The sequence below is a fragment of the Oryzias melastigma genome, linkage group LG6 (assembly GCF_002922805.2).
Source record: "Oryzias melastigma strain HK-1 linkage group LG6, ASM292280v2, whole genome shotgun sequence".
Classification (NCBI taxonomy): domain Eukaryota; kingdom Metazoa; phylum Chordata; class Actinopteri; order Beloniformes; family Adrianichthyidae; genus Oryzias; species Oryzias melastigma.
Window position 1 is genome coordinate 31,823,722 of NC_050517.1, and position 23,324 is coordinate 31,847,045.

Consider the following 23,324-nt stretch of genomic DNA (forward strand, 5'->3'; position numbering starts at 1 on the left):
CTCCCTTTCAAACGATCAACTTGTGATTTATTAAGTGATATGTAATGTATTATTACCTGATTGCTTGAAATAAACCATTTCATTCATTCATATTAAGATATAGGGATAAGCAATATTTACAAAAGATAAGAAGGAATTATACAATAAAAACAAAATGTGCAAATATCAGCGTGCAGAATATAATAAGAAGTGTGCAAATTGAGACAGTAATGAACATCGGTCCTGTAAAAAGTCAGTAGGTGTGTTATCTGTTACAGAGGGAGGAGGAGTTATACAATCTTATTGCATGTGGAAGAAATGATTTATTGTAATACAACCAGTATAATAATACTGTAATACAACCAGTATAATAATACTGTAATACAACCAATTCTTCTATCCAGCCAGGTACCCAATGACTCCCTGCTTGACCCTCACTAAGGGTTTGGATTGGGGGGTGAAACCACCAAATGGTTCCTAAGAGCAGCTGTGTCAGCAGCTCACCACTCCCTCAGGGGAAGAGTCAAATGTGGAGAGCAAATTTCACACACCTAGTTGTGTGACAATTAACTTTAAAAGGGACACAACCACACATACCGACCAAAGTCAGTCAGTGATTGGTCAAAATTCACCTGGATTGACGTTTTGAGTGTAAAAATGAACCTAAAGACGTTTGTAGCTTATTACTTTGAAACGCATACATACACGTTTACAAAGACTTCTCATTGAAAACGTCACATGAACGTAGCCTGAAACAGAAAAAGCCGCCTTGTGCTGCTATACAACACTTTATGTTGGCAATCAGCTGATTCACATGAAACCTTCAGAGTTATTGTATCTCAGAGTGAGTGTTATTCAGAGTTATTGTATCTCAGAGTGAGTGTTATTCAGAGTTATTGTATCTCAGAGTGAGTGTTATTCAGGTTCAGTCAGGGACATCTCCGGTGTTAAAGGGTTTAAATGTGGATACTCTTCTCCACAACCGTCTACGGTCCGGAAAACCCAAAACCTCACAGCGCCTGAATGGGTCAACCATCATTTTTTATCCACATCTGCCATTTTTCCTGTGATTTCTAAAAGCCTTTTGTGTAAACTTTGTGGCAGTTGTGTTTGGCTCCTGTTGTGGACATTTCTACACACATGCAGCCGGTTTTACGTGTAGATATAATGCTCTAGTTTAAACCCTTTTTGTCCTCATCAGATGTCCTTTAGTTGGTCTCCTGCAGGACTGCTGCCCTCGTCCTCATCAGGCTGCCGTTCCCTCCACGTTCACCCATCATGCACTGCGATCTCACTGAGGTCTCATTTCCATTCAGAGACCCTGTTCACGTTGGTGGTCGGGTTGCGTCAGCCGGTGGATAAATGCAGTCCTCTGCAGATTGTCCGTCCTCTGCTGGCTGCTTCCTCCTCACCGCCTTCTGACCCTTACAGCATGTGTCAGTGATGAATGATGGTCCTGCTGCATCCCCAGGCTCAGTCAGCTCCAATAAAAAGAATGGACTCATATTACATTCAAGCCTGTAGGATTTCACCGTCCAGGGAGCTGGAAAAGGAACAGAGGAGGGGAGTAGTGAGAGGAAACTCAGAGTAGTGAGAGGAGACTCGGAGTAGTGAGAGGAGACTCGGAGTAGTGAGAGGAAACTCGGAGTAGTGAGAGGAGACTCGGAGTAGTGAGAGGAAACTCGGAGTAGTGAGAGGAAACTCAGAGTAGTGAGAGGAGACTCGGAGTAGTGAGAGGAAACTCAGAGTAGTGAGAGGAGACTCGGAGTAGTGAGAGGAGACTCGGAGTAGTGAGAGGAGACTCGGAGTAACCAGTTAAAATGAAGCTAAACGAGTAAAGACGAACAGTGAGAGGATCCTGCTGTTTAAAGAGAGATCCCTCTGGATCCAGATCTGAGATCCAGCTGGTCCTTGGAATTACTTTTCTTTAATCAAAAGTTTAGCTAAAGAGTCCCATAAAAGGTGATCCTTGTGGTTTCTTTTTTAGTTTTGAAGCTGAACTCACTGCTGCCGTACGATAAATCTCCAGTTTATTTTAGTTTCTTCTCCTTTTTGTTCACCTCTACTCTTCTGAATTAAAATAAGGCTTTTTAAATGTATGAAAAACTCTGTTTTACGAAAAAAATGTTTGTCTAGGAGATTCATTACGTTAATGTCCGACTGATTTCCTCTAAGAAAAACCAACAAGTTTTCCAGGTTTGTTGTGTTTTGTTTAAATTTGATGAGATATTTCTTTCTTCTGGGATAATCTTCTTTAGGGACGCTCCTTCTCATACCTTGAACATAGTGACGTGTGGTGAAGCTCTGACCTCATCAGTCAGATTTACAAACATGTGAACCTTACGAATGATTCTACATTTGATTGACAACAGTTAAGTGTGTTGTTTAAAATTTTATTTCAACTTTTTTCTTCTGTTTACAAACTGTAGCATAAAAAATCACCAAAATTGTTGTTTTTGACGTACTATTGATAGATGAAGTCTGTGCTGCTCCTTCTGTAGAAACACCTGAATGACCTGTTTGTAGAATCTTCCTTTTCCTTCTTCAGTTTTCAAAGTCTCTCTGTCTGAGTGGAGATCACTGCCAGTGACGTGTCTAAAGAGTTTAGACTCTTAATCCTCCATTTAGAGATTGATGCTAAACACTATTAAATTTAGTGCTGTCATGTGATTTATTTTTGAGTTTTTTGTTCGGGAAAACGTACGTAAGGAGCGGGAGAATCACTGAAGTGTGAATGCTGACTAAACATTCTCACTATTGTAAAAAATCTTGTTGATGACTTCACAGATTTCATTTATGGCGTTATTTTTTTAGAACACGGCTCTTACGGTAAACGAGAGAACATTCTACTTCAAAACGTTCTTTGTTTGTGTCATTAAAAGTCCAAATGACCAAACTTTAACTCTCACAGCAGCTCGCCCATTCTCTCTCTCTCTTTGTGTCATCTGTGTAGTGTGAAGATGGTTCTGCTGTGGACGGCTGGCGACGTCTTCAAGACCACCTACTTCATAACCAACCAAAGCCCGGTCCAGTTCTGGCTGTGCGGTTCCGTCCAGATCCTGATTGACGTGGCCATCCTGCTCCAGGTGCTGTTATACAGTCAAGACACTCGAGTCAAGCTCGGCTGAGTCCGAACAAGTCACGACTTTCAGGGATTTTCTCTCGATTTCTGTGAACGAAGCAAAACCAAAAGCAGCAAAGCCAAATGGATCGTGTTTTTAAAGGAGCGCCGTCACCGTCAAACATCATCCAAGAGAGCTTACAGCCCTCAGAACAAAAAAAAACTCTCCAGTTTATATTTTGTTTGACAATTCTGTGATCAGGAAAGTGTGGAAGAACTTGTCAACAGCAGGTCCATCCTTCTGCGCCCCGACACCAGAACCTCCTCTGGAACCTGCGCCCTGTTCTTGTGCTGCAAAGCGTCCGTTTGTGTGCATGTTTGTGCGCATGTTTGTGCGCATGTTTGTGTGCATGTTTGTGTGCATGTTTGTGTGCATGTTTGTGTGCATGTTTGTGCGCATGTTTGTGTGCATGTTTGTGTGCATGTTTGTGTGCATGTTTGTGCGCATGTTTGTGTGCATGTTTGTGTGCATGTTTGTGCGCATGTTTGTGCGCATGTTTGTGTGCTTTTGCTGCAGCGCCGTCGTGTGCAGCGGAGATGGATTTCTGCCATCGGCGTTCAGCAGTGAGTCAAGGCCGTCGACGCTCAGAGAACAGAAACTCTGCCGGCGATCAATCTGAAAAATAATGTGTAAAACGAGGAAAACTGTCAACATCCTGAACTCAGTCAGAAAAAAGGTATTTCTAGTCTCATTTTCTTTATTATTTCTTATTTTTCTCACCCAAAATATGTTCAGAAAGGGGAAAAACTTAAAAAAATGTGTGTTATTTGTCTTTATTTGTAAGTTATTTCAACTAAAAGGCTTTATTTTTATCTGTAGTAAAATGTTCCGTTGAGTTTGTTGTTGGTCAAGTTCTTCATTTTTTTGTAAATGTGGAATATTTGTGGTTATTATTAATAGATTTGAATTTTTCAAATATGTTGTTTTTAAACTCTAAAAAAGTAATTCAACATTTAAATGTATTTATGCCTTTAACTTTACAGTAACAGAATTTCACATGTTGAGCAGCAGTGAAATGATGTAATTGTATTTAAACATCCAAACTATTTCCTTTTTGTATTGTATTTAAAGGCGTGAGTGGTGTAATTAGGTATAATTATGACTTAAAATACCAAAAATCATGTTGTCAGATTAACATGGATTTTGCTTTAATCTTTTAACACTGGAGCTTCATATATTCTCCCGGATGTTCTCTTGTTTTTGTAATTTTACAGCATTTTTCAGCAAATAAAAGCAACTTAACTGAAGAAAGAAAGTAATTTTGTCAGGAATTTGTGAAAAGTTTCAGTGAACAAATAAAGTGTGGTAAAAGTGACCATAGCATGTTCATTCTACTGTTTTTTTTTTATTTGCCATTGGGCTCTAAAAGACTATTAATGACAATGTTAAACTCAATCGTACAAGGAGCAAAAATCCAAAACACACCTGAGGTCACGGGATAAACATTTACTGAACACTCTAAAACTTTTAAAACTATAATACTGTAACTTTCTAACATAATTATGAACTAGATAAATAGGCTAGTGTGAATGCTGTAAGCTGAATTTGGCCACTGAAGATGCTGAAATTGATAGTTAAAAACACTGAAGCTGATAGCAGCTAAAATATTAGCTGAATGTAAAATGGGCCTAAAAGAATTATAAAAAAAAGAGGCTAAATTAGCTGAAACAGCTAGCATGTAGCTGAAATATTAGCTAAACTCCAAAATAGCCTAAAAAATCTCAGTAAATGCCAAAATAGTCCAAAAAGCTAGCAGAATGACAATTTTTAAAACTTTAAAACTGTAAATTATTTACATAGTTATGAATAAAAAAAATGCAGGAATATTATTCCAGAATAAATCAACTTAAACCTTAAATAACTTTAATATTTTACTCTCCATAAAAATATATTTTGTCAAAATTATACAAGTTAGAAATGAGCTCAAGATAACATCGGGTCATTAATAACAATAAAATAAAATGATCTGGAGGGCCGGATAGAATTACCTGGAGGGCCGGATCCGGCCCCCGGGCCTTGACTTGGACACATGCTCTAAATCATCATAAAGAGGCAAATTTCTGCTATGTAAACAGTGGAACTTAAAATCTAATTTGTCTCAAAAGTTGAATGACATTTAGATAAACCGCAGAAATGAAAACATCCTTAAAGTTTTAGACCAAACGACGGAGGATTCCTACGTATGTCCAGCAGCACATATTAGAAGCAGCTCTTTGATTTTTCTTGCAATAATGACCGTCTGCTGGAAGAAGAACCATCCCAGCCAGAGGGAGTTTGGGAGCTGATGCTCTGGAGAGCTCAGCATGTTTCTGCAGAAGAAAGAAGTGCTCACATTAGACGAGGAGCCGGTACAAAGATAAAGACCGGTAATCATTGGGGGCATGGGGTTATTAAACAGCCAGGAAGCATGGATTTTACTTCTCGTCTGTGCAAATATCAGGCAGCCGGCTGAGAAAATGAAACTGAGAGACGAGCTTCTAGGACGGAACGATCGTTCAAGCCGAGGCTTAAATTCCACTTTATTTACTAGAACAGGTGAACAAATCTAACATTTTATTTCTGTGTGAGATGGAAACATCTAAAGTTAACTCGTGTTAAACTAATTCTTTAAGTCATAATCAAACATCAATATTAAGCACTGGACAGATCACAGCTTTTTGCCACCATGGCGGCTCTCTGTGTGCAGCCAGCCACCTTCAGTCCGGCGCCGCTCTCTCAATACGCCGCCAGACAGAGGGCCGCTTCGGGATGCGGAGGCTGCCGGTCGGGGCTCCAGAACTTTGTGACATTTTTCTAATTTTTATCGAGACAATTATAAAATAAAAGGCCCCATAATTTAATTTTTGCTTATATTTTTCCTTTGTCAGATCAATGCAAGACCGTGAGTCGTCAAACTCAGTCACAGAGACACAGAAACACCGCGGAAACGGCTGTCATAGAAAACCGCCACCAGAGTGAGAGTGAACTAACTCCCAGAACGACTTCATGAAAATGTAGACGTGTAACCGATGTTTTTGTAAAACTCTTCACAATAAATGAACCTGATTTCTCAAAATCATCCGTGTCTTATATAAGTTAGATATCTACAGACACGACTGCATGTAGCGATCAGGCTAAAAACATTCAAATCAGATGAGCCTACGTTCTCTCCATAAATGAATGCCTTTATTTACTCATATTTTAGGATAAATCCAAACTTGATACTAAATCTTTAGAAAAAAGGCTGAAAAACGTGTAGTGGGAAATAAAATGAGAGATTTTAAACATGTTTATTAGTTTTCCTTGTAAGAAAAATGCATAAACTCTTCTTAAAACAAAAAGATATTTTTCGTTGACGCTACAAAAATGTTTTAAATGACTTTAAGGTGGAATTATGAGCTAACTAGAAGATTCTGAAGCTGCTTCTGCGACGCAGTTTTCCTTATTAATGCTGAAGCTGCAGTAAAACAGTCCACCAACGCGTGCCAAAGTCTGCGGTTCTATTATAATTCATTGACATAGATGTTGCTTCAAACTGGAAAATCCTCTCATTATTTTTCATCAGCCACAGCGAACTCCAAACTCCTTCCCTCTGCTCTTTACCAGATGAATTCTACTGAGCCTCCATCTGTCTTCATATCATGTTAAGCAGCTTTAATCAATGGGAAAAGTTTCTGTTTCCACCCATCAAACAGCGGCCGGAGTGAAACACGGACAGCATGCTAATGTTCGGCTTCCTTTTTTCTGCTTCCATGAAGAAGCTCTAGTGAGTGAAGGCAGAGCCTCAGAAAACAAGCTTATGAACTGGATAATGACTCGATGGAGGTCACTTCTCCTCCCACTCCAGTTTGTTTGCCTTGTTTTCCTCATGGAGTTCCTGTGGTTTACTCATCATGTGAACAGGGTCCTAAAGTCCACCATCACTCCAACGCTGCTCTCTGTCCAAATGCTTGTTTAGAACTTATCATAACTAAGACTCAAAGTGTGAATATTCACCTCATTCAGGACGTTACTGCTTGTATTTTTGGTATTCATAAACTTTATAGTTTTTGAACTATTGAGTAAAATATGCCCCATAGAAAATTACAGTGGTCGGAAGTGCAAAATAATAATACATTTACCTGAAACACTTTTACAATTTTATAGTCTTCAAATTTAAAAATGTTAAGTAGATTAACAAACAGCTTTTAAATATATGCATGAGTTGTTTTCACCTTTAATAGTAATAAAAAAATAAATAAATTGGAGTTTACCTAATATTTTAGCAACATGCTAAGGTTTTCAGCTAATTTGTTATCTGCTGGGTTTTTTATGCTAATTTGGAGTTTAGCTTCTATTGAAACAACATGCTAATGTTTTTGACTAATTTAGTTTTCTGAGGAATTATTGGCTATTTTGTGGTTTAGCTAGTATTTAAGCAGCACCCTAGCTGTTTTTTTTAGCTAATTTGGCTTCTAATTATTTGCTATCTACGGGGGTTTTTTAGACTAACATAGAGTTTAGTTTCTATGTAGGCATCAGGATAATTTTTTGACTTATTTTACTGAGGAATTTTAGGCAATTTTAGAATTTAGCTAAAGTTTAAGCAATGTGCTAGCTTTTTTGGCTAATTTGGCTTCTATTGAGGTTTTTTTAGGCTAATTTGGAAGTTTCGCTCATATTTTAGCAACATGCTAATGTTTTTGGCTATTTTGTTATCTGCTGGGAGGTTTTATGCTAATTTGGAGTTTAGCTTCTATTTTAGTAACAGGCTAATGTTTTGGACTAATTTAGTTTACTGGGGAATTTTAGGCTATTCTGTAGTTTAGCTTGTATTTAAGCAACTAGCTAGCTTTTTTGGCTAATTTAACATCTACTGAGGTTTTTTATGCTAATTTAGAGTTTAGCTAATATTTAAGCAACATGCTAACACTTTTGGCTAACTTTTTATCTTTTTGGGTTCTTATGATAATTTACAGTTCAGCTTCTATTTTAGCAACAGGCTAACATTTTTGGCTATTTTAGTTTACAGAGGAATTTTGGAATTTAGCTAATATTTAAGCAATGTGCCATCTTTTTTGGCTAATCTGGCATCTACTGAGGGTTTTTTAAAGGTAATTTAGAGTTTAGCTTCTATTTTAGCAACATGTTAACGATTTTGACTAATTAAGTTTAGGCTATTTTGAAGTTTAGCTAGTATTTAAGCAACAAGCTAGATTTTTTGGTTTATTTGGCATCTACAAAGGTTTTTTTGAGTTAATTTAAAGTTTAGCTCATATTTAAGCAAGACTAAATATATAAACAAAATTGACACGTATTCTGGATTTTTAAGCAATTTTACTGCAAATTTTTCAGAAATTTAGATCAACTTCAGCATTTGTTCATAGTCCTTTAAGAAAATGGCGTTTGGTTTTTCAGCAAAACACTTCAGTATCTTCAGCAAAAGGCGTTTACACTAGAATTATTGCAGGTAATGCAATTTTTCTAGTTTGTTCCCTCTTCCAGCCTCTTCCCACCACTGCAGGTAATAGGACTGGTCTCAGCAGCTGATCAGCAGTCAGTGCAGGTTTCCTCTTAACCTCATGCGATGCACTGCATTGATAAAACTACAGGCTTATTAGATTCCCCCACAGCCTTTTAACTCACCAGATTGTGTCCTTCTGTTAGTGTCTCTCTGGGTCTGTGCCCTTTTAATGATCATCAGATTTAAAACACTTTCTTTGCATGGCGACAGCAGCCTTTGCATGCATATTTAACTTGTCCTGACCCATCAAATCACATTTGTGCACATTAGCTCTGTAATGCATGGGAAATATGTGTGAGATGAGTTAAATGATAATTACAGGGGTCTGCCTAATGCTCTGCATAATGTCAGGTTCATTTTTCTGGTTTAGAATGTATATCAAATGACTGATTTTATGCATGGAGTCATGTGTTTATGTCGTCTTTTGTTTTCATGCAGCGTTTAAAGCTTTTAGTTCGAGTAAGTTCTGCTAAAAATAAGATGGTTTTTATGACAAACGATCCGACATAAATGAACAGCATGAAGCATATTACTCTGTTTTATTTTATTATTTTTTATTTAATTTTTTCTATTTAAATTTGCTATTTTTGACAAATATATTTGAAGATTGGTAGCATAATTCAGATTTTTTTTCCCTTTTTTGGCAGCACAATTAAATAAAAATTGAAAAACGTGGCTTTTTTTTGGAAAACAAAACCCTTTTTGGGACAGAGTGCCTCTATGCCTGACCAATGATTTGTAGAAGAAGTTACAGCAATGATCACAAAACTGATGATTTTTTTGTCTAGAAGACACCGACCTCAGTCAGACATCATCACTTCGTTGCGGCTAAATGTGTCTTTATGTGCGACTCTGTGGGTTTCATTTGTGTTCATTCATGTTTGCATGTGAATTCATGTTCTGGAAACACTTGAAAATCATTTGATGTCAGATGTGAAGCCTTAAGACTCGTCTTTCTTAGATCTGTTTTGGAGCCGAGTTATTTCTGTGTTTAATGCTGTGATCATAAACATGTTTTTATTTGTTGTTGTTGTTGTTCACCGAGGTCCAAACAGCTCCTCCGTGACTTCAGGGCGACATGTTGGAGCCTTCAAGGGCAGCGGCACGGATTAACACACAAACACTGCGTTGTGTTAATCCCTTAAGGTCACACTATGATTAATGTATTTGTTACATTTCTTTTCTTTGATATTATAAAAGATGGCAGTTCCCATGTGTGAAAAAACTTAAAGCAAAAACAAAAGTGAAAAAAAAAACATCATCTGTATTTTTCTGTTTGTTCATGATTCAGGTGAACAGAACTTTTTTATTTATTTATTGTAACGTATACCAAAAAAAAATCCACTAGTACATTTAATTAAAATTATTCATACAAAAATGTAATTTATCGTCTTTTTTAAAGTTTAGACACATTTTGTTCCTTTGTGTACGGTGGCCCTGAAGTTCAAATCAAATCCTCTCACCACTCAACCAAAAAACATTTAAAAGATCACAACGACGATTAAAAAAAGGCCAAAAAAAAGAAAAATTACATTTTAGAAATCTAAACAAAATTCCAGAAGTTAAAACACAATCCTTAACTAAATTAAACGGGATAAAAAAAAAGAAACAGTGAAAAAAAACAAAGAAATTTCCAGGAATCAAAATGAAATGTTTAAAAATGAAACATAAGAAACATTAAAAGTTTTGTATTATGGGATGTATTGATTGGATGATGATGTTTAATTTTTGAGGATAGATTTTTCTCAAATGCATCTTCAATTTTCACATACAATAAAAGTTGAATGATTATCCAGTAATGATAAGTAATGATTGTTTTCTGCTCTAGGAGAATGAACATTTAAAGAAGTGATTAAAGTTTTTTATTTTATAATATCACCTTCATTCTAAATTCTTGTTTACAATTTAGAGCTTGATTTAAATGATGAACCATGTTGGAAATGTGCAAGTTTTTGTAAGTTTGAAACCCTTAAAGTTAAAAATGCTTGGTTGATTTTGTGAGTCACCGTCCAGGACTGATTAGTATCCAGTATCGCCTCATGTGAAATTAATTTAGGTTTAACATGATGGACAAATGTTATTCTCCAATCAGAGATTTTTTTCTCTAATTTTTTTAAACATTTAATTTTGATTTCTGGAAATAACTTTTGGTTTTCCAAAATGTTTTCTTTTTTTTGTTTCATTTTTTATTGTGTTTAGATTTCTAAAACGTATTGCTTTTTTTATTTATTTGTATTTGTTTTTTTAATCATCGCTGTGATCCTTGACTGATTCGTTGCTGTGATTTGCACTTCAGGGTGTTTATAATTATGGAATTCGTTCATTTCAAGCAATTAAACAAAGAAGACAAAAGAAAACAATATCTATGCATGAATAGTTAGTCATGAATTGATTGGAAAATAAAAATAAAATAAAGAAATACAGACATGTATGAATGAATCCACAGTCATGCTCTGACATTAATGATGTGAAAGATTTATGGAATAATGTATTTTGAGGAAATGGATTTTCTTGGACTGATATTTATAAAAACTTTAAATGTACTTAAATTTTTTTTTTTAAACTTTTTTTAACTTAACGATCTGTTCCAGGTGTAGCCTTCCTTCTGCCCACAGTAGCTGGGATGTCTCCACACAGCGGGTTCTGGATGGACTCAGTGTTGTGGTATCACATTAAAGAAATCCACTGTGTGATGAGTCTGTAGTCTCACCAAACAAACCAGAAAACCTCTGAAATTGATGGAAGTCGTTTGATAAAGACGTGCATTCTTACAGGGCTTTAGCATGAACGTGCACACCCAAACGTGCACGGCAGCACCAGGAACGCTCCGTGACAGTCAGCAGAGGGAGTGCAATCTAGCTGGTGAAATATTAATCAGGATACAGAGGATAATGGGAGGCTGTGTATGGTTTATAGATGAGTGGAGGCCGACCGATGCTTTAACTCCATTCATCTGCTGGCCTAACCCGAACATTCATTAATGATGAGCTGACAACAAGTGAGGGAGTGAGCTCTAAAGTAGCCAGACTGCTTCTCCGACGAGTGAGAAACTTTTGAACTTTTTCTTTGTAAATCTTGTTTCATTATGGACCCAACTGGCCGCTCGCCATCTTCCACCGTCCACCCATCCATCAGCTGATCATTCAACATGTTCAGCTTGTTTTAATGATAAATGAGGTGGGCTAAAATAGTCCACCTGCTCACCAGGTCTGTAATGTGCTGCCCTGCTCTTTCCTGCTCCATTTATTAATAATAGCCGGCTCTCTGGAAGAAAGAAATCTACTTTTTTTTTTCTTCTTTCCCATTGAGTTTCTCAAACTTCATTTAGCAGCAAAGTAATTTTAGTCAGCGGCTGCCACATGGCAGTGTACCTTCATGCATTTAAGATGAAAAACATAACAACCATCTGGTAGTTTATGAAACTCATAAAAAACCTTCAGTTTTTTTTATTTTGTTAACAGACATGAAATATAGTAAGTGGAATCAGTTAACAAAGACTCAAACAAAATCCCAGAAAGCAAAGGGGGAACGATGGTGCAGCTCTTCATAAATATGACTTTCATCCCTGAAGATTCACCTGGACTCTGTCCCAGTATCTGCATGTCCAGAGGTTCTACCTCACCTGTCAAAGTCACGGCCCGGATCCGGCCTTCTGGGTAATTCTATCCGGCCTCCAGATCATTTTATTTTATTGTCATTAATGTAGTTCACTTTCAGCTTATCCGTTTCGGGGTCACCACAGCGTAACAGCACCCATTGTTTTGCATCAGTGATTTGGCAGAGTTTTTACGCCGGATGCCCTTCCTGACACAACCCTGTACTTGAGGGGCACAGGGACCCAGTTAGGCAGCAGCGTCAAGGGTCTAAGGACCCAATCTGGGTGGGGATCAGTGGACAACCCTGGGAATCGAACCCAGGGCTCCTGCGTGTCAGCCCTTCACCTAGCCCACTGAGTTGTTTATACATCACACGGCTATGTCAGGCTTTAGCATTTAAAATATTTGGTTATAGGAATTACAAAATGACTTGATTAAAGCAACACTGTTGAACTCTGAACCACTCCAATGATAATCTTGTTTTTGACACGTTTCTGTTGCATTTTTCTCATGATGGAGGACATGTATAAATAATTTAAGATTAAAATTGCGTTTCTGAGTATTTCTCTTTTCAATTTGTGTTTGATCTGGAGAAGATGAAAACCTGGGATTTGAAAACGCTCGGATTTGTGACGCAGCAACTGCCATGAGTGGGACGAAGCTTCCTCCATCCACTTGCAAAACAATAGATCTTTTGTCATCTTCATATTCCTCGTCTGAGCTGCCATCTCGCTCAAAACTGTACGGCTGGATAGCTCCCATATTACTCACCATTTTTTTTTTTTTGCTATGCTAATGTTAGCTTGAGTTTGTGAGGTGCTAAAAGCTAGCAGGAGAGAGTGTAAACAAAGGATTGATGGGAAATTAACCAATTTCTGCACCAACAGTCCCCAGAGGAAAATTTCTAACGAGCTCCTGCTTTTCTGCAGAAACTATTCTTAAAGTATGAAGTTGGCATTTACAATTTTGGCTAAAAGCTGTATAATCATAGTTAAAAGAGAACTGGGAAAACTTAAGTAATAGAAAACATGTATTGTTCAATTAACTAAAAATAGAGGGAGGAGATAAACACCCCTCTTACCCTCAATGGTTTGAGCTAATTATTCAAAATGGCTGCCAAGCAGCTACACAAACATTTGTCCAAGTCCCGACCTCAGCAGGAAGTAGGTAAGCAGAAATACATTTAAAAGAAAAACATCTTAACTTCAGTGAACAAATGCTAACTTGTTTCAAACCCAGACGGTGTTAAAATTGAGTATCACAGTCCAGATTCAAACCAATGAAAAATGAAGTTTTCCTCTGCCCGCTTTTCCCCTCATCCACAGCACTTACAACGTTTAAACTTTGGTCATCAGTACTTTTTCATTATTTATCCCTAGAAAAGTGTCATGATTGAAGGAACTTCAGTCAAACTGTTTCCTTCTAGTGATTGTTTTCAAGGTATTGTTGGCAACAGGTGAAACCAGCTAGATGGAAATGAGGTAAATAAATCTGAAAATCACTTCTTTTTTTGTGTGTGGGCCCCACTTTATTTTCCAAACAGTGAAAAAGTTTTTTTGCATGAATATTGTAACCCTTCTTGCCTTGATAGAGATGAGGATGGAGCACTCTGCTCTTTTGTGGCCCTCGTTATTCTTAATGCCATCAGCCCTGAATGTCTAGAATGTTTTCTATACATGCCTGGTGGATTCTTCCTGACCTGATGGTTGCTAAGAGGCCTAATATTTGACAGGGGAAACATTAAATTAAGATTTTGGTGAATTTGTGGATCTTCCCACTCCTCTTGAGGGCAGAGGTAATAATGAGGTTAACAAACTCATCAATATCCCCGACCTGCTCTTTATTGATGGTAATGATCTATGATGGTGGCAGGAAGTCAGGCAGCAATTAAATCTTTGTCTTTATTCCTGGATTTGACGTTTCCTGGATCAATACTGCCAGCACTTAAGCATTCATGGCGATCGGAACCAGACCAATCACGTAGCATAACTTCAAACTTAGGCCTAAGTTCCATTGTTTTATAGTGCTAATGGAATCAGATGACTCAAACTTTATTTAAAAGGTTGGAAAAGCATTGGTTTAGTTCCTGGAACAATCATGGGGAAGATGTTTAAATCTGTTCGTTAAAATAATACATATAAAAATATATATTTAGGAAGTACGTTTTGTATTATTACATTTGAAAAGTTCAGCGTTCTCACTTGTTTCTCTGCACCTTATGTTGTGCCTTTCCATTTCCGAGGTGAACAGTTAATTTGGTTTTCCTCCACTTTCTCTCTGCTCTCCTGCATTCTCTTTTCAAACAGATTAGAGCTGAAGGCCTCTTGTGTTGGTCAAATGTTACTATTACACACGGGGGTTATGGAGCTTTGGACACACCTGCTTTATATTTGCTAAATATACCCCACTTAATATTTTTTAATGGTGCCATGGCTTCCGTTTTTCCCTGACTCACTTGCATGAGCATCACTATGTTCATCAATTTGTTGATTTGAATCCCAGATTATTAAAATGTTGAAGGTAAAAAGATAATAAAAACATAGAAAATTCTTGAATAAAACTGAAAACAGGCTTTGATGGTCATAGCAGGGGTGCCCAAACTGGGATCCCGGTTCGGGGGCCAAATGCAATATTTTTTGTATGTCATGAAATAAAAGGAGAAAAAAAAATGTTTTAATTTGTTTATTTTGATTCTGTATTCATTAAGGTAACAGCCTGGGATGAATAAAGTATTGCTATTCTATTCTATTCTATTCTAAATGGGTAGGAATAAAAAGTACCATTTGTCTTTGAAACAGCAAGGCCTTTACCGGCCACTTTTAATGAAAAACAAGAGCAAGTTAATACAAACTTTCTTCTAATGAAAACGGTAAACTGGGATCCTAATGAGAGACGTGGAGCTGCTCTTGGACTTTGTCCGTTTGCTGTTGTCCCTCTACCTTAGCTAGCTGAAAAAGGTCTCTAAAAGCATCTGAAGTCACCATGAAGGCTCTTGGGACTTTCTAACACAAAGAAACGCTCAGGGCTGACTCACTTTGTGGTTGTTTCACCCATAACTGCAGGCAAAGAAAGTGCTAACAGCGCCACCTAGAGGCTGAATGTATATCACAGCCGTAGAGTTCTGGAACATCATAGAGAATCAACGGGAAACAGGTAAGGGGTTTTAACTAAACACACCGCAGCTTCTGCTGCTATGACTTGGTGAGCCTAACGATAACTTTTGGGGGGCCAAATGTGGCCCGTGGACCCCATGGTCTATAGACTGGAAACCATAAAACAGATGTGCTGCTAATGCTCAAATATGGAGTAACAAAAGAAAAGTCCTTAACTGTTGTGTGCAATTGACCAACAGAAACAAACCTCACAGCTGGAATTTGACTCAAAATGCAGGACATCTTGGTTTCTTTTTATATCAAGGACACCATTCTAACCTTAAACTTCACTAATGTTTGATCATGTACTTGTCATTTTCATGAATTTATATGATAAATGTGTTCATTTTGACTTTTTTGTCTTCTCTTTTGGAAGTGAACTTGTCGTACTCAAAGAGCAGCAGAGAATCCAGAGAAAAGTTTATGGAGCAGCAAACAGAACCTGAAGGAGCCGGAGAAATCCAGGTGACCGAGATTGGGATCAAGGAGCAAAGTCAAAGGTAGGAAGGAAGATTTCAAAGACCAGAAATCAACGCTGTGGGTGTAATACCATGTAGTTTTAGCTGTCAGACTGGTGGGTTGTTGCTGGAGTAACTGGTCTTAGAGGTCTTAAAGATGGCAGGTTGAGTTGGTTACTGGCTAAGCAGTGTGTCGAAATTCCCGCCCCAATTCCAGGCACCTGTGAGAAGCAGAGAGGAAAACCAAATGTGAACCAAGTAAGAAATGTGAGCATTTTTTTTTACTTGATTTAAAGTGACAACTATATGTAAATGATATGATTACTTCTGCTTTGTGAAAACTATTAGGTCAACAGATTTTAAAGTTTTGGTAAAATTACTCAGTTAAAAACAATTTTATTCAGGGTTAGAATTCCCCTTATTTAATAGTTTTTTAAGTGTACACTTAGGTCACAGCTACATTGACAGTCTAAGCATTTCCCTGACACATATAGCCTGTTCTGACCCGCTACTTCCTTGACCGCTGCCAGCAAACTGATGTTAAACAAGATTTTCCTCCATCAGATGCTGTAATGCATAACTTCTTTCCAAAAAGTTATCTCTTATTTATATAACCTTGAACAGCATAATCCAGATTTGTCTGTTTTGGAAAATCCTTCTTGCATCAGTTCAGATTAATCCCTATAAGGACACGCTGGAGAGCAGCCATCGTTCATCTCTTTCTGGGTGGCGTCCACATTTCCGGTGGAGGGATTTTGTGGATTTAAGCAACTACTGTGTCTTTGCATTCTCCTCTCCCTTTTCTTATCAGAAGAGGCATGTGGTTGTCTGTTTGACTCCCTTATCGAGGTTTAAGTAAACACTGATGAAAGATGGACTGAGCAGGAGAGACAGAATGACAGAGGTCAAACTCATCTCATTTTCTGTCTAAAGCTGACAGATGGGTTTTTAGTAGAGGAATCAGGTGAGCTGCGTGGCTCCTTCAAAAGGTCTTTACTGCCTTTGTCCACGTTGGATACTTCTGAAATCACCTTCAAAGCCTTCTATGGCTCAGATATAGATGTTGTGGCTATGGGACGGACTTAAAAGTTTGGATCAGCGTTATTTGAGAAAAAAGGAAAATTGTGAACCCAAGATTATTACAGTAAATGTCAGGGTCAGAGTGGATTGTGACAGAAAAAGAGATCAGAGAAGAAGACAAATGGCAGGTCAGTGTGTGTGCTTATGCTAAATGGTAAATGGCGTATACTTGTATAGCACTTTCCACCCTCCTTTGAGGGCCCAAAGCGCTTCACAGTCACAGACCCATTCACACACACATTCATACAATGCTAAATGTAGGAAAACCTGGTAATTTTGCGCTTTGATCAGTCAGATCAGCACTTAGGTCGGGATGTTCGGGTGTCGTGTTTGTGTGGCGTAAAGCTGTGAACAGCAAAACAGGAACAAAGATGGATGATAGGGGTTTTTTAAAGTCACAGATGACAGACAATGACAAAAAAACGCTCTCTTAAAAGAAGAAAGAATTTATCAAACAATGCAAAAAAAAAGTAACAGCACTTTCACTTTAAAACACTGTAAATGGTGTTTTAAGGCAATCTTCTTATGATGTAGAACATACATATATTCATTCATTCATTTTTTGGCCGCTTTGTCTCTTTCGGGGTCGCGGGAGTGTCGGAGCCTAATCCGGCCACTGATGGGCGAAGGCGGGGCTTACCCTGGACAAGTCGCCAGTCTGTCGCATATATATACATATATATATATATGTGTGTGTATATATGTGTGTGTGTATATTGTACATGTGTATATATATATTATGGTGTATGTAAGTATTTCTTTATTCAAGCAATTGTTTATCAGGAGCAGAGGAGAAAATGCTGTTTTAAAAACATCATATTTGTGACGTAGAAAGAGCCACAAGCTTCCTGTCCTGCCTTATTCAGATGCATCCACTTGAAGACGAATAGATCCATGAACGTCTTTGTTCTCCTCGTCTGAGCTGGAATCTTTGTTAATACTTTATTTTGAATATTTATATATATATATATATATATTAATACTTCCATGTATATCTATAAATGTAAAAGGTTGGTAGATATTTCTGGACCCCAGGAAGATTAGTGGTAGCAACTGATGGGGATCCAAATAAAAATAAAAAAAAAATCTGGATCAAACTGTACGGTTGAACAGCTAGGATATTGCTCGCCATTTTTGTTGCACTCCCAATGTTACGTTGGGGTTGTGAGGGACTGTAAGCTAGCGGAAAAATGTTTCATACAAATTGTGGCAGTTTTACTCCCCACCAACAGCCCCGCCCACAACTCAGAGGTGAACATCAAATGAACTCCTGCCGCTACTCAGAAACTATGTCCTAGAAAATTACAGTTTCTTTTTTAAATTGTATAACCTAAAACACTAAAATTATTTGAAAATAGATCAAAATAGAGGAACTTTATAGAGGGTGTGAAACAAAATACAGTTCTGAGGTTTTTTTTTTAGTTTGTTTTTTGGAAGCTCTTGTTTGACATTTGTGTTGGCTCTTGTTTGTGGTGTAAACACAACCGTCCTCTTCAGGTGGACCAATGCTTTGGCAGCTCTCTCTCCAGTGAACAAGTGTGAACACAGCAGGTGTTCCTCTGAGGAGTTCACAACAAAAAAAGTGTCATTTAGATTTAGTTATCAACTTTTTTTTAACTTTTCTTTAGTTTTCTTTTAATTTGTAAGTTTTGTAGAGACTTGCAGATTTGTACAAACATTAACACAAAAACAATCACTTCACTTTATCATTTAGTGAGCTGTGATGGAAAAGAACTGCAGTTTCCACCCTGAGGTTTTAGCTTTTGTCCTGTCCTTCCTCCTTTGTCTGTTTTACTGTAGAGTCTTTCTTTGTGTGCTTTTTTAGTTCTTCAGGGATCTGAGCACAAGGTCCAACCTTGAACATCCAAACACACTGCAGTGATGGTGCCTAAACTTTCTGGCTGAATAAAACTGACCACCCATGGAGTTAATAATACAAATAATGAATTTTCTGCATTGACCATATATGAGAACTGGACTGAGTTACCTTTCCCCTATCGTGTTCCAAACAGGATGTACCTGCTGGCTCCAGGAAGCCAAAATTCCCTAGACTTCAATAGAGAAATAATTATTTATTAAGTTTTTCTTTGTAGTTCAAATTATAAACTGACCAATCAGATGACTCAATCAAAGTGGGTGGGGCCTGCTAGCCCCCACGCCCAACATTTCAAACATATGATTGACAGATTTCATGTAGTCCACCTTCAGGGCTGTTCACACTCTATGCGGAAGCGCGGCGAAGCGGTGAGCAGGCGGAGTGCGCGGTATCCGCTTGGCCTCAAGTTCACACCAGACGGGCATTTTTCTGCGTTGTCTGACTGGCACTTCTGCTTAGCTGTGGTTGTGTACAGCATTGTTTGCCATCATCAGACACCCCCCCACACACACACACACACACACATATATATATATGTGTATGTGTGTGTGGATGTATAAAAGCTGTCCCTCTCACTCTCCGCGGGTGGTTTCTCCTTAAGCTCAGGTTGTCTACCAGAGACCTGGGAGTTTGAGGGTCCTGTGAAGTATCTTAGCTGTTCCTAGCAGTTTTCTGGACTGAGATGTCTGAGGTCTTTCCAGGGATCTGCTGTAGCCACTCCTCCAGTTTGGAGGTTGCAGCCCCGAGTGCTCCAATTGTGCTGGATTGTTTCCTCGTTGCACAGCCTTGGGTCTTGTCCGGTGTGGTAGATCTGAGCCTCTATCGCTCTGGTGTTCAGGGCTTGTTCCTGTGCCGCCAGGATCAGAGCTTCTGTGCTGTCCTGCAGGCCAGCATTCTCGAGCCATTGGTAGAACTTATTGAAATCAGCCACTTCAGTTTTTGTCCGGTGGTACATCCCATGCAGGGGCTTGTCGAAGAGCCTGTTTCTCCGTCTGGCTTCATTGTCTCTAGTGTATATCTTTAGGCGGCTGCTCAAGGCCAGGCGCCTTTGCTTTCCAGTTTCCAGTGCTTCAAGTATGGTCATCATGCTGTATCTCTCAGGCACTTGCTTTTTCATTGCACCTCTCTGGGCTTCTGTGAGCTGACTCACTTCCCTCTGAGCTGTCTTGATTTTAGCTTCCAACTGTTGCTTCCATAGTGGGCATTTTTTTCTCCCATGGTTGCTCTTACAGCCAAGCATTTCAAGGATCACTGTTACTGAAGTGTAAACCAGTTGATTGGTTTCTGTGATTGTTGTGGTAGGAATTGCCCTCAATGCTTCATTCATAGTCTCCAGGAGACTTTCAGGTGGTACTTCATTTAACCGTTGTAGTTGGTGTCGGGGTTTCCTGGTGTTTATTCCATACATGATCTTCTCTTTCAGGTCAGTGATTGGTGTTTGTGGATGTTACAACATTGAGCTACTCGTTGTTAGGCAGTTAGCCTTGATTGTGGGTTCCGGAGCATCTATTCACTGGATGCATGTAATCTCACTGAGTAGGATTAGTTGCATAGTAGCATTCTAACAGGACCTTGATTTCACATCTGGTCCATTTCCTTCTTGTTCCAGTCACCCACTTTCCTTTAAGGTGCTCTGGTTCCCCACCACCAGAGCTGGAGAACCAGCTCCCGGCTCTGAGCCGGCATGACGTGTTTCATTGTCTCTCATTGGTTATGAGGTAGGCAGTAGCGTTAAGGGTCTTGCCCAAGGACCCTCACTGCATTATGTTAATTGGCTCAGTTATGCCATAGCAGTTATGTTAAGTTCCCCATCAATTCCTCATTGCGCCCTCTGGATATGGACTGGGAATTGAACCCTGGTTTCCTGCGTGGCAGCCCTGCACTTAACCAACCAGCCACATATAGTTACGTAAATATAAGCAGTCATTCTGTCCAATAGAATCACTGAGAAATAGCTGTTTATCTCTCTATAGAAGTCTATGGGATCTTGGCTCTTTGGAATGAATGGGCATTCTCTGTTTGGAACGTTAGGCGAGTGGGGTCACTCAGTCCAGTTCTCATATACAGTTAATGATAATTATGTTTTCAGTTTTATAGTATAAAAATGATCTCAGGGGGTTGGAGTGTTATTTTTCACAGCTTTAAATGAACACATCTGGTTTTCTGACAATGCCTGTTGTTTACTCTCTTGAACTAAAATGAAATAACATCTTAATTAACTCCAAGGGAAACTATACATTTAACCTGCACGTGGTGCTGTGACAAAGGCCTATTCAAATACTATAATTTTCCCTTATTGACATTTGTTTACATGGGCAGCGTTCTCATAAGAGCCCATTCATCCACAGTGAAGTGTTTGCTGTTAGAGAGAAGCCGAGCTCTGTAATGTATCTGGAATATTTCAGGTACTTCACATTTTTTAATGCAACCACATGGGAGCACAACTCAGTGTTCACATGTGCCGGTCCCAAGTCCGGATAAATGCAGAGGGTTGTTGGATGGGAATCTGACATAAAAAAATAAAACTAAATCAATCATGAACAGAACGTTCACACCAGATTTGTGGCCCGTTTAACACAGCTGCCAGTGGTGCTGTTGACCCACAGGCTGTAACTACCAAGAAAACAATTCAATGTAGGCCCCACATGGTTTACCTTTGGGCTGAAAATGTATGGGCCCCAGGTGGGTTTGTCTCATTGTCTGTAGGTTCCATTGTGTCCCCACCTGTGTTTGCCTACATTGGCTTAGGTGGGGACCCTACGGTAACCAGCCGCCCTTTTTGCCTTTTTGTGCTGCCATAACAAATGAATTTATACTTTGTGATATGAATAAAGTTGCATTCAAATCAGATATCAGAACAGACAAAAGAAATATGATATTAGCATTTTTAAAAATTTGATGAATACCAAGTGAGTTTAAAATAACCCATATATTTGCATTTCCCCTTTACAGACTTAAAACCCCCGTGGACTGCTTTTGAACGTCTGGAGATCTGTGTGTGTGTCTTCTCTTCTAATGGAAAATAGCTTAAAAACTTGAAAATCTTTTAAACCGTTTTCCTCAGAGTAAAAGTAAAAACAGCGTCAGAATCCAGAGATTGTGAACAACATCTAGTGCCATTTTCATATTTTTGTGCCCAGGTATACAGAAGTCCTTGTAATTTAAAAGCAAACATCCTCATAAAATTATGAGGATGCTGCTAAAAAAGCATTGGGTCTAATGGGAGAACTGGTCAGCTTTTACTGATATTTGGGGCCGCTGTAAGAAAACTACTAGCTCAGGATGTTCAGAGTTGTTTCGTCTGAAAGCCAGGAGAAACGCCTACATGTAAAAACTTTCTTTGTGAGGGACACAACGGCAGAATTTGACCAAAACGATTCCACTTGAAGTGTTTGCTTCTACCTGATGCTCTGACAGAGCTGAAGAAAAGCTCCAAGTGTTCCTGGTTGAAGCGGTGTGCAGACATGAGGCTGAACTTGTTCAGGAATCACTGCCAACAATGTGTCCACGCTAACCACAAAACCGATGACTGACAGAAACCTTTAAAGGAAAACCTTTCATTAGTATGATGATCAGAATGCCTCAAAGCACCAAGTCAATTTTAGTTACTTAAAGATTACTTGAATTTATTTCACAATCTATTATAATACACAGAGACAGTTAGTAATTAAAAACTTTTACTCTCAATTACTAAGTTAATCTTTTGGATAAAATGTACTCTTAAAGACCCATTCCAATGAAAAATCACATTTTAAGTGTTTTAACATGTTCTTGTGACATTTTCCTTGTGATTGATGACATATATAAAAGAGTTTAAGATTAAAACAGATAAAAACACTAACCATTTGGAGATGTGATGGAGAGGTTCCCATGGACCTCTCCTGTGGAGCAGCCTCCCTGAGAGCATCAGGACCGCATGGACTGTTCACGTTTTTAAGGGACAGCTAAAAACCAACCTTTTTAATCTGCTTTTAGTTATTTGATATTTTAATTGTTTTATGCTATTTTACTGCATTGATAAATATTTTTTTTACTTTTACTGATTTATGTTTTATTATTTAATGATCACATTATTTATGTTTATTTATTTTAAAATAAGTGATTGTATGGAGTGATGTTTGTGCCACCATATTGTAAGCAAGTCAGTTTTACAATCCAAATCTTCTGAATTGCAAACAAAATATAAAGTATCAAGCATAAAAATTCATCATTTGCATAAAAAATATTTTATATTTGCTTTCAAAATTTTTTTTTTTGCTTTGAAAAAATATTTTTGCATCTTTTTTTTCTTATTTCATGAAAGCGAAAAAAAAAAGTTTGGAAATAAAATAAATATTTCTTGAAGCCAAAAAAAAAGATAGCAAATGCAAAAATATTATTTTTATTTTTTCAAAGCAAAAAAAAGATTGCAAACGCAAAAATATTTTTCGAAAGCAGGAAAGTTTGCAAGCACAAAGATATTTCTTGAAAACAAAAAAGTTTGTGAACACAAATAAATCTTTGAAAGCAAAAAAAAAAGTTTGCAAATGTAAAAATATTTTTGGAAAATGAAAAAATGTTGCTATCACTAAAATATATT

The 23,324-nt window shown here is 38.1% G+C and overlaps 1 protein-coding gene and 1 long non-coding RNA gene across 5 annotated transcripts in view; one reads left to right on the plus strand and one right to left on the minus strand.

Annotated features, from left to right (window-relative positions):
* Positions 1-4,416, plus strand: part of si:dkey-246g23.2 (solute carrier family 66 member 2) — a 271,509-nt gene extending 267,093 nt beyond the window's left edge. The window contains exon 5 of the mRNA XM_024281684.2: positions 2,933-4,416. Coding sequence (XP_024137452.1) covers positions 2,933-3,107 — 175 coding nt within the window. The 3' untranslated portion in view covers positions 3,108-4,416. The remainder of the gene's footprint in view (positions 1-2,932) is intronic.
* On the minus strand, positions 188-23,033 carry LOC112152240. Of its 4 annotated transcripts, none has more exons than XR_002920260.2 (5): positions 22,588-23,029; positions 22,148-22,285; positions 15,882-16,010; positions 2,985-3,716; positions 188-1,460 (listed from the first exon to the last, which is right to left on the minus strand). It is a non-coding gene; the product is annotated as an uncharacterized LOC112152240 (long non-coding RNA). The 4 variants fall into 4 exon arrangements; XR_002920258.2 differs by having other exon boundaries at positions 189-1,522; positions 22,588-23,028; XR_004948116.1 differs by lacking the exon at positions 188-1,460 and adding an exon at positions 5,282-5,410 and having other exon boundaries at positions 2,352-3,716; positions 22,588-23,033.
* Positions 23,034-23,324: the final 291 nt, after the last annotated feature.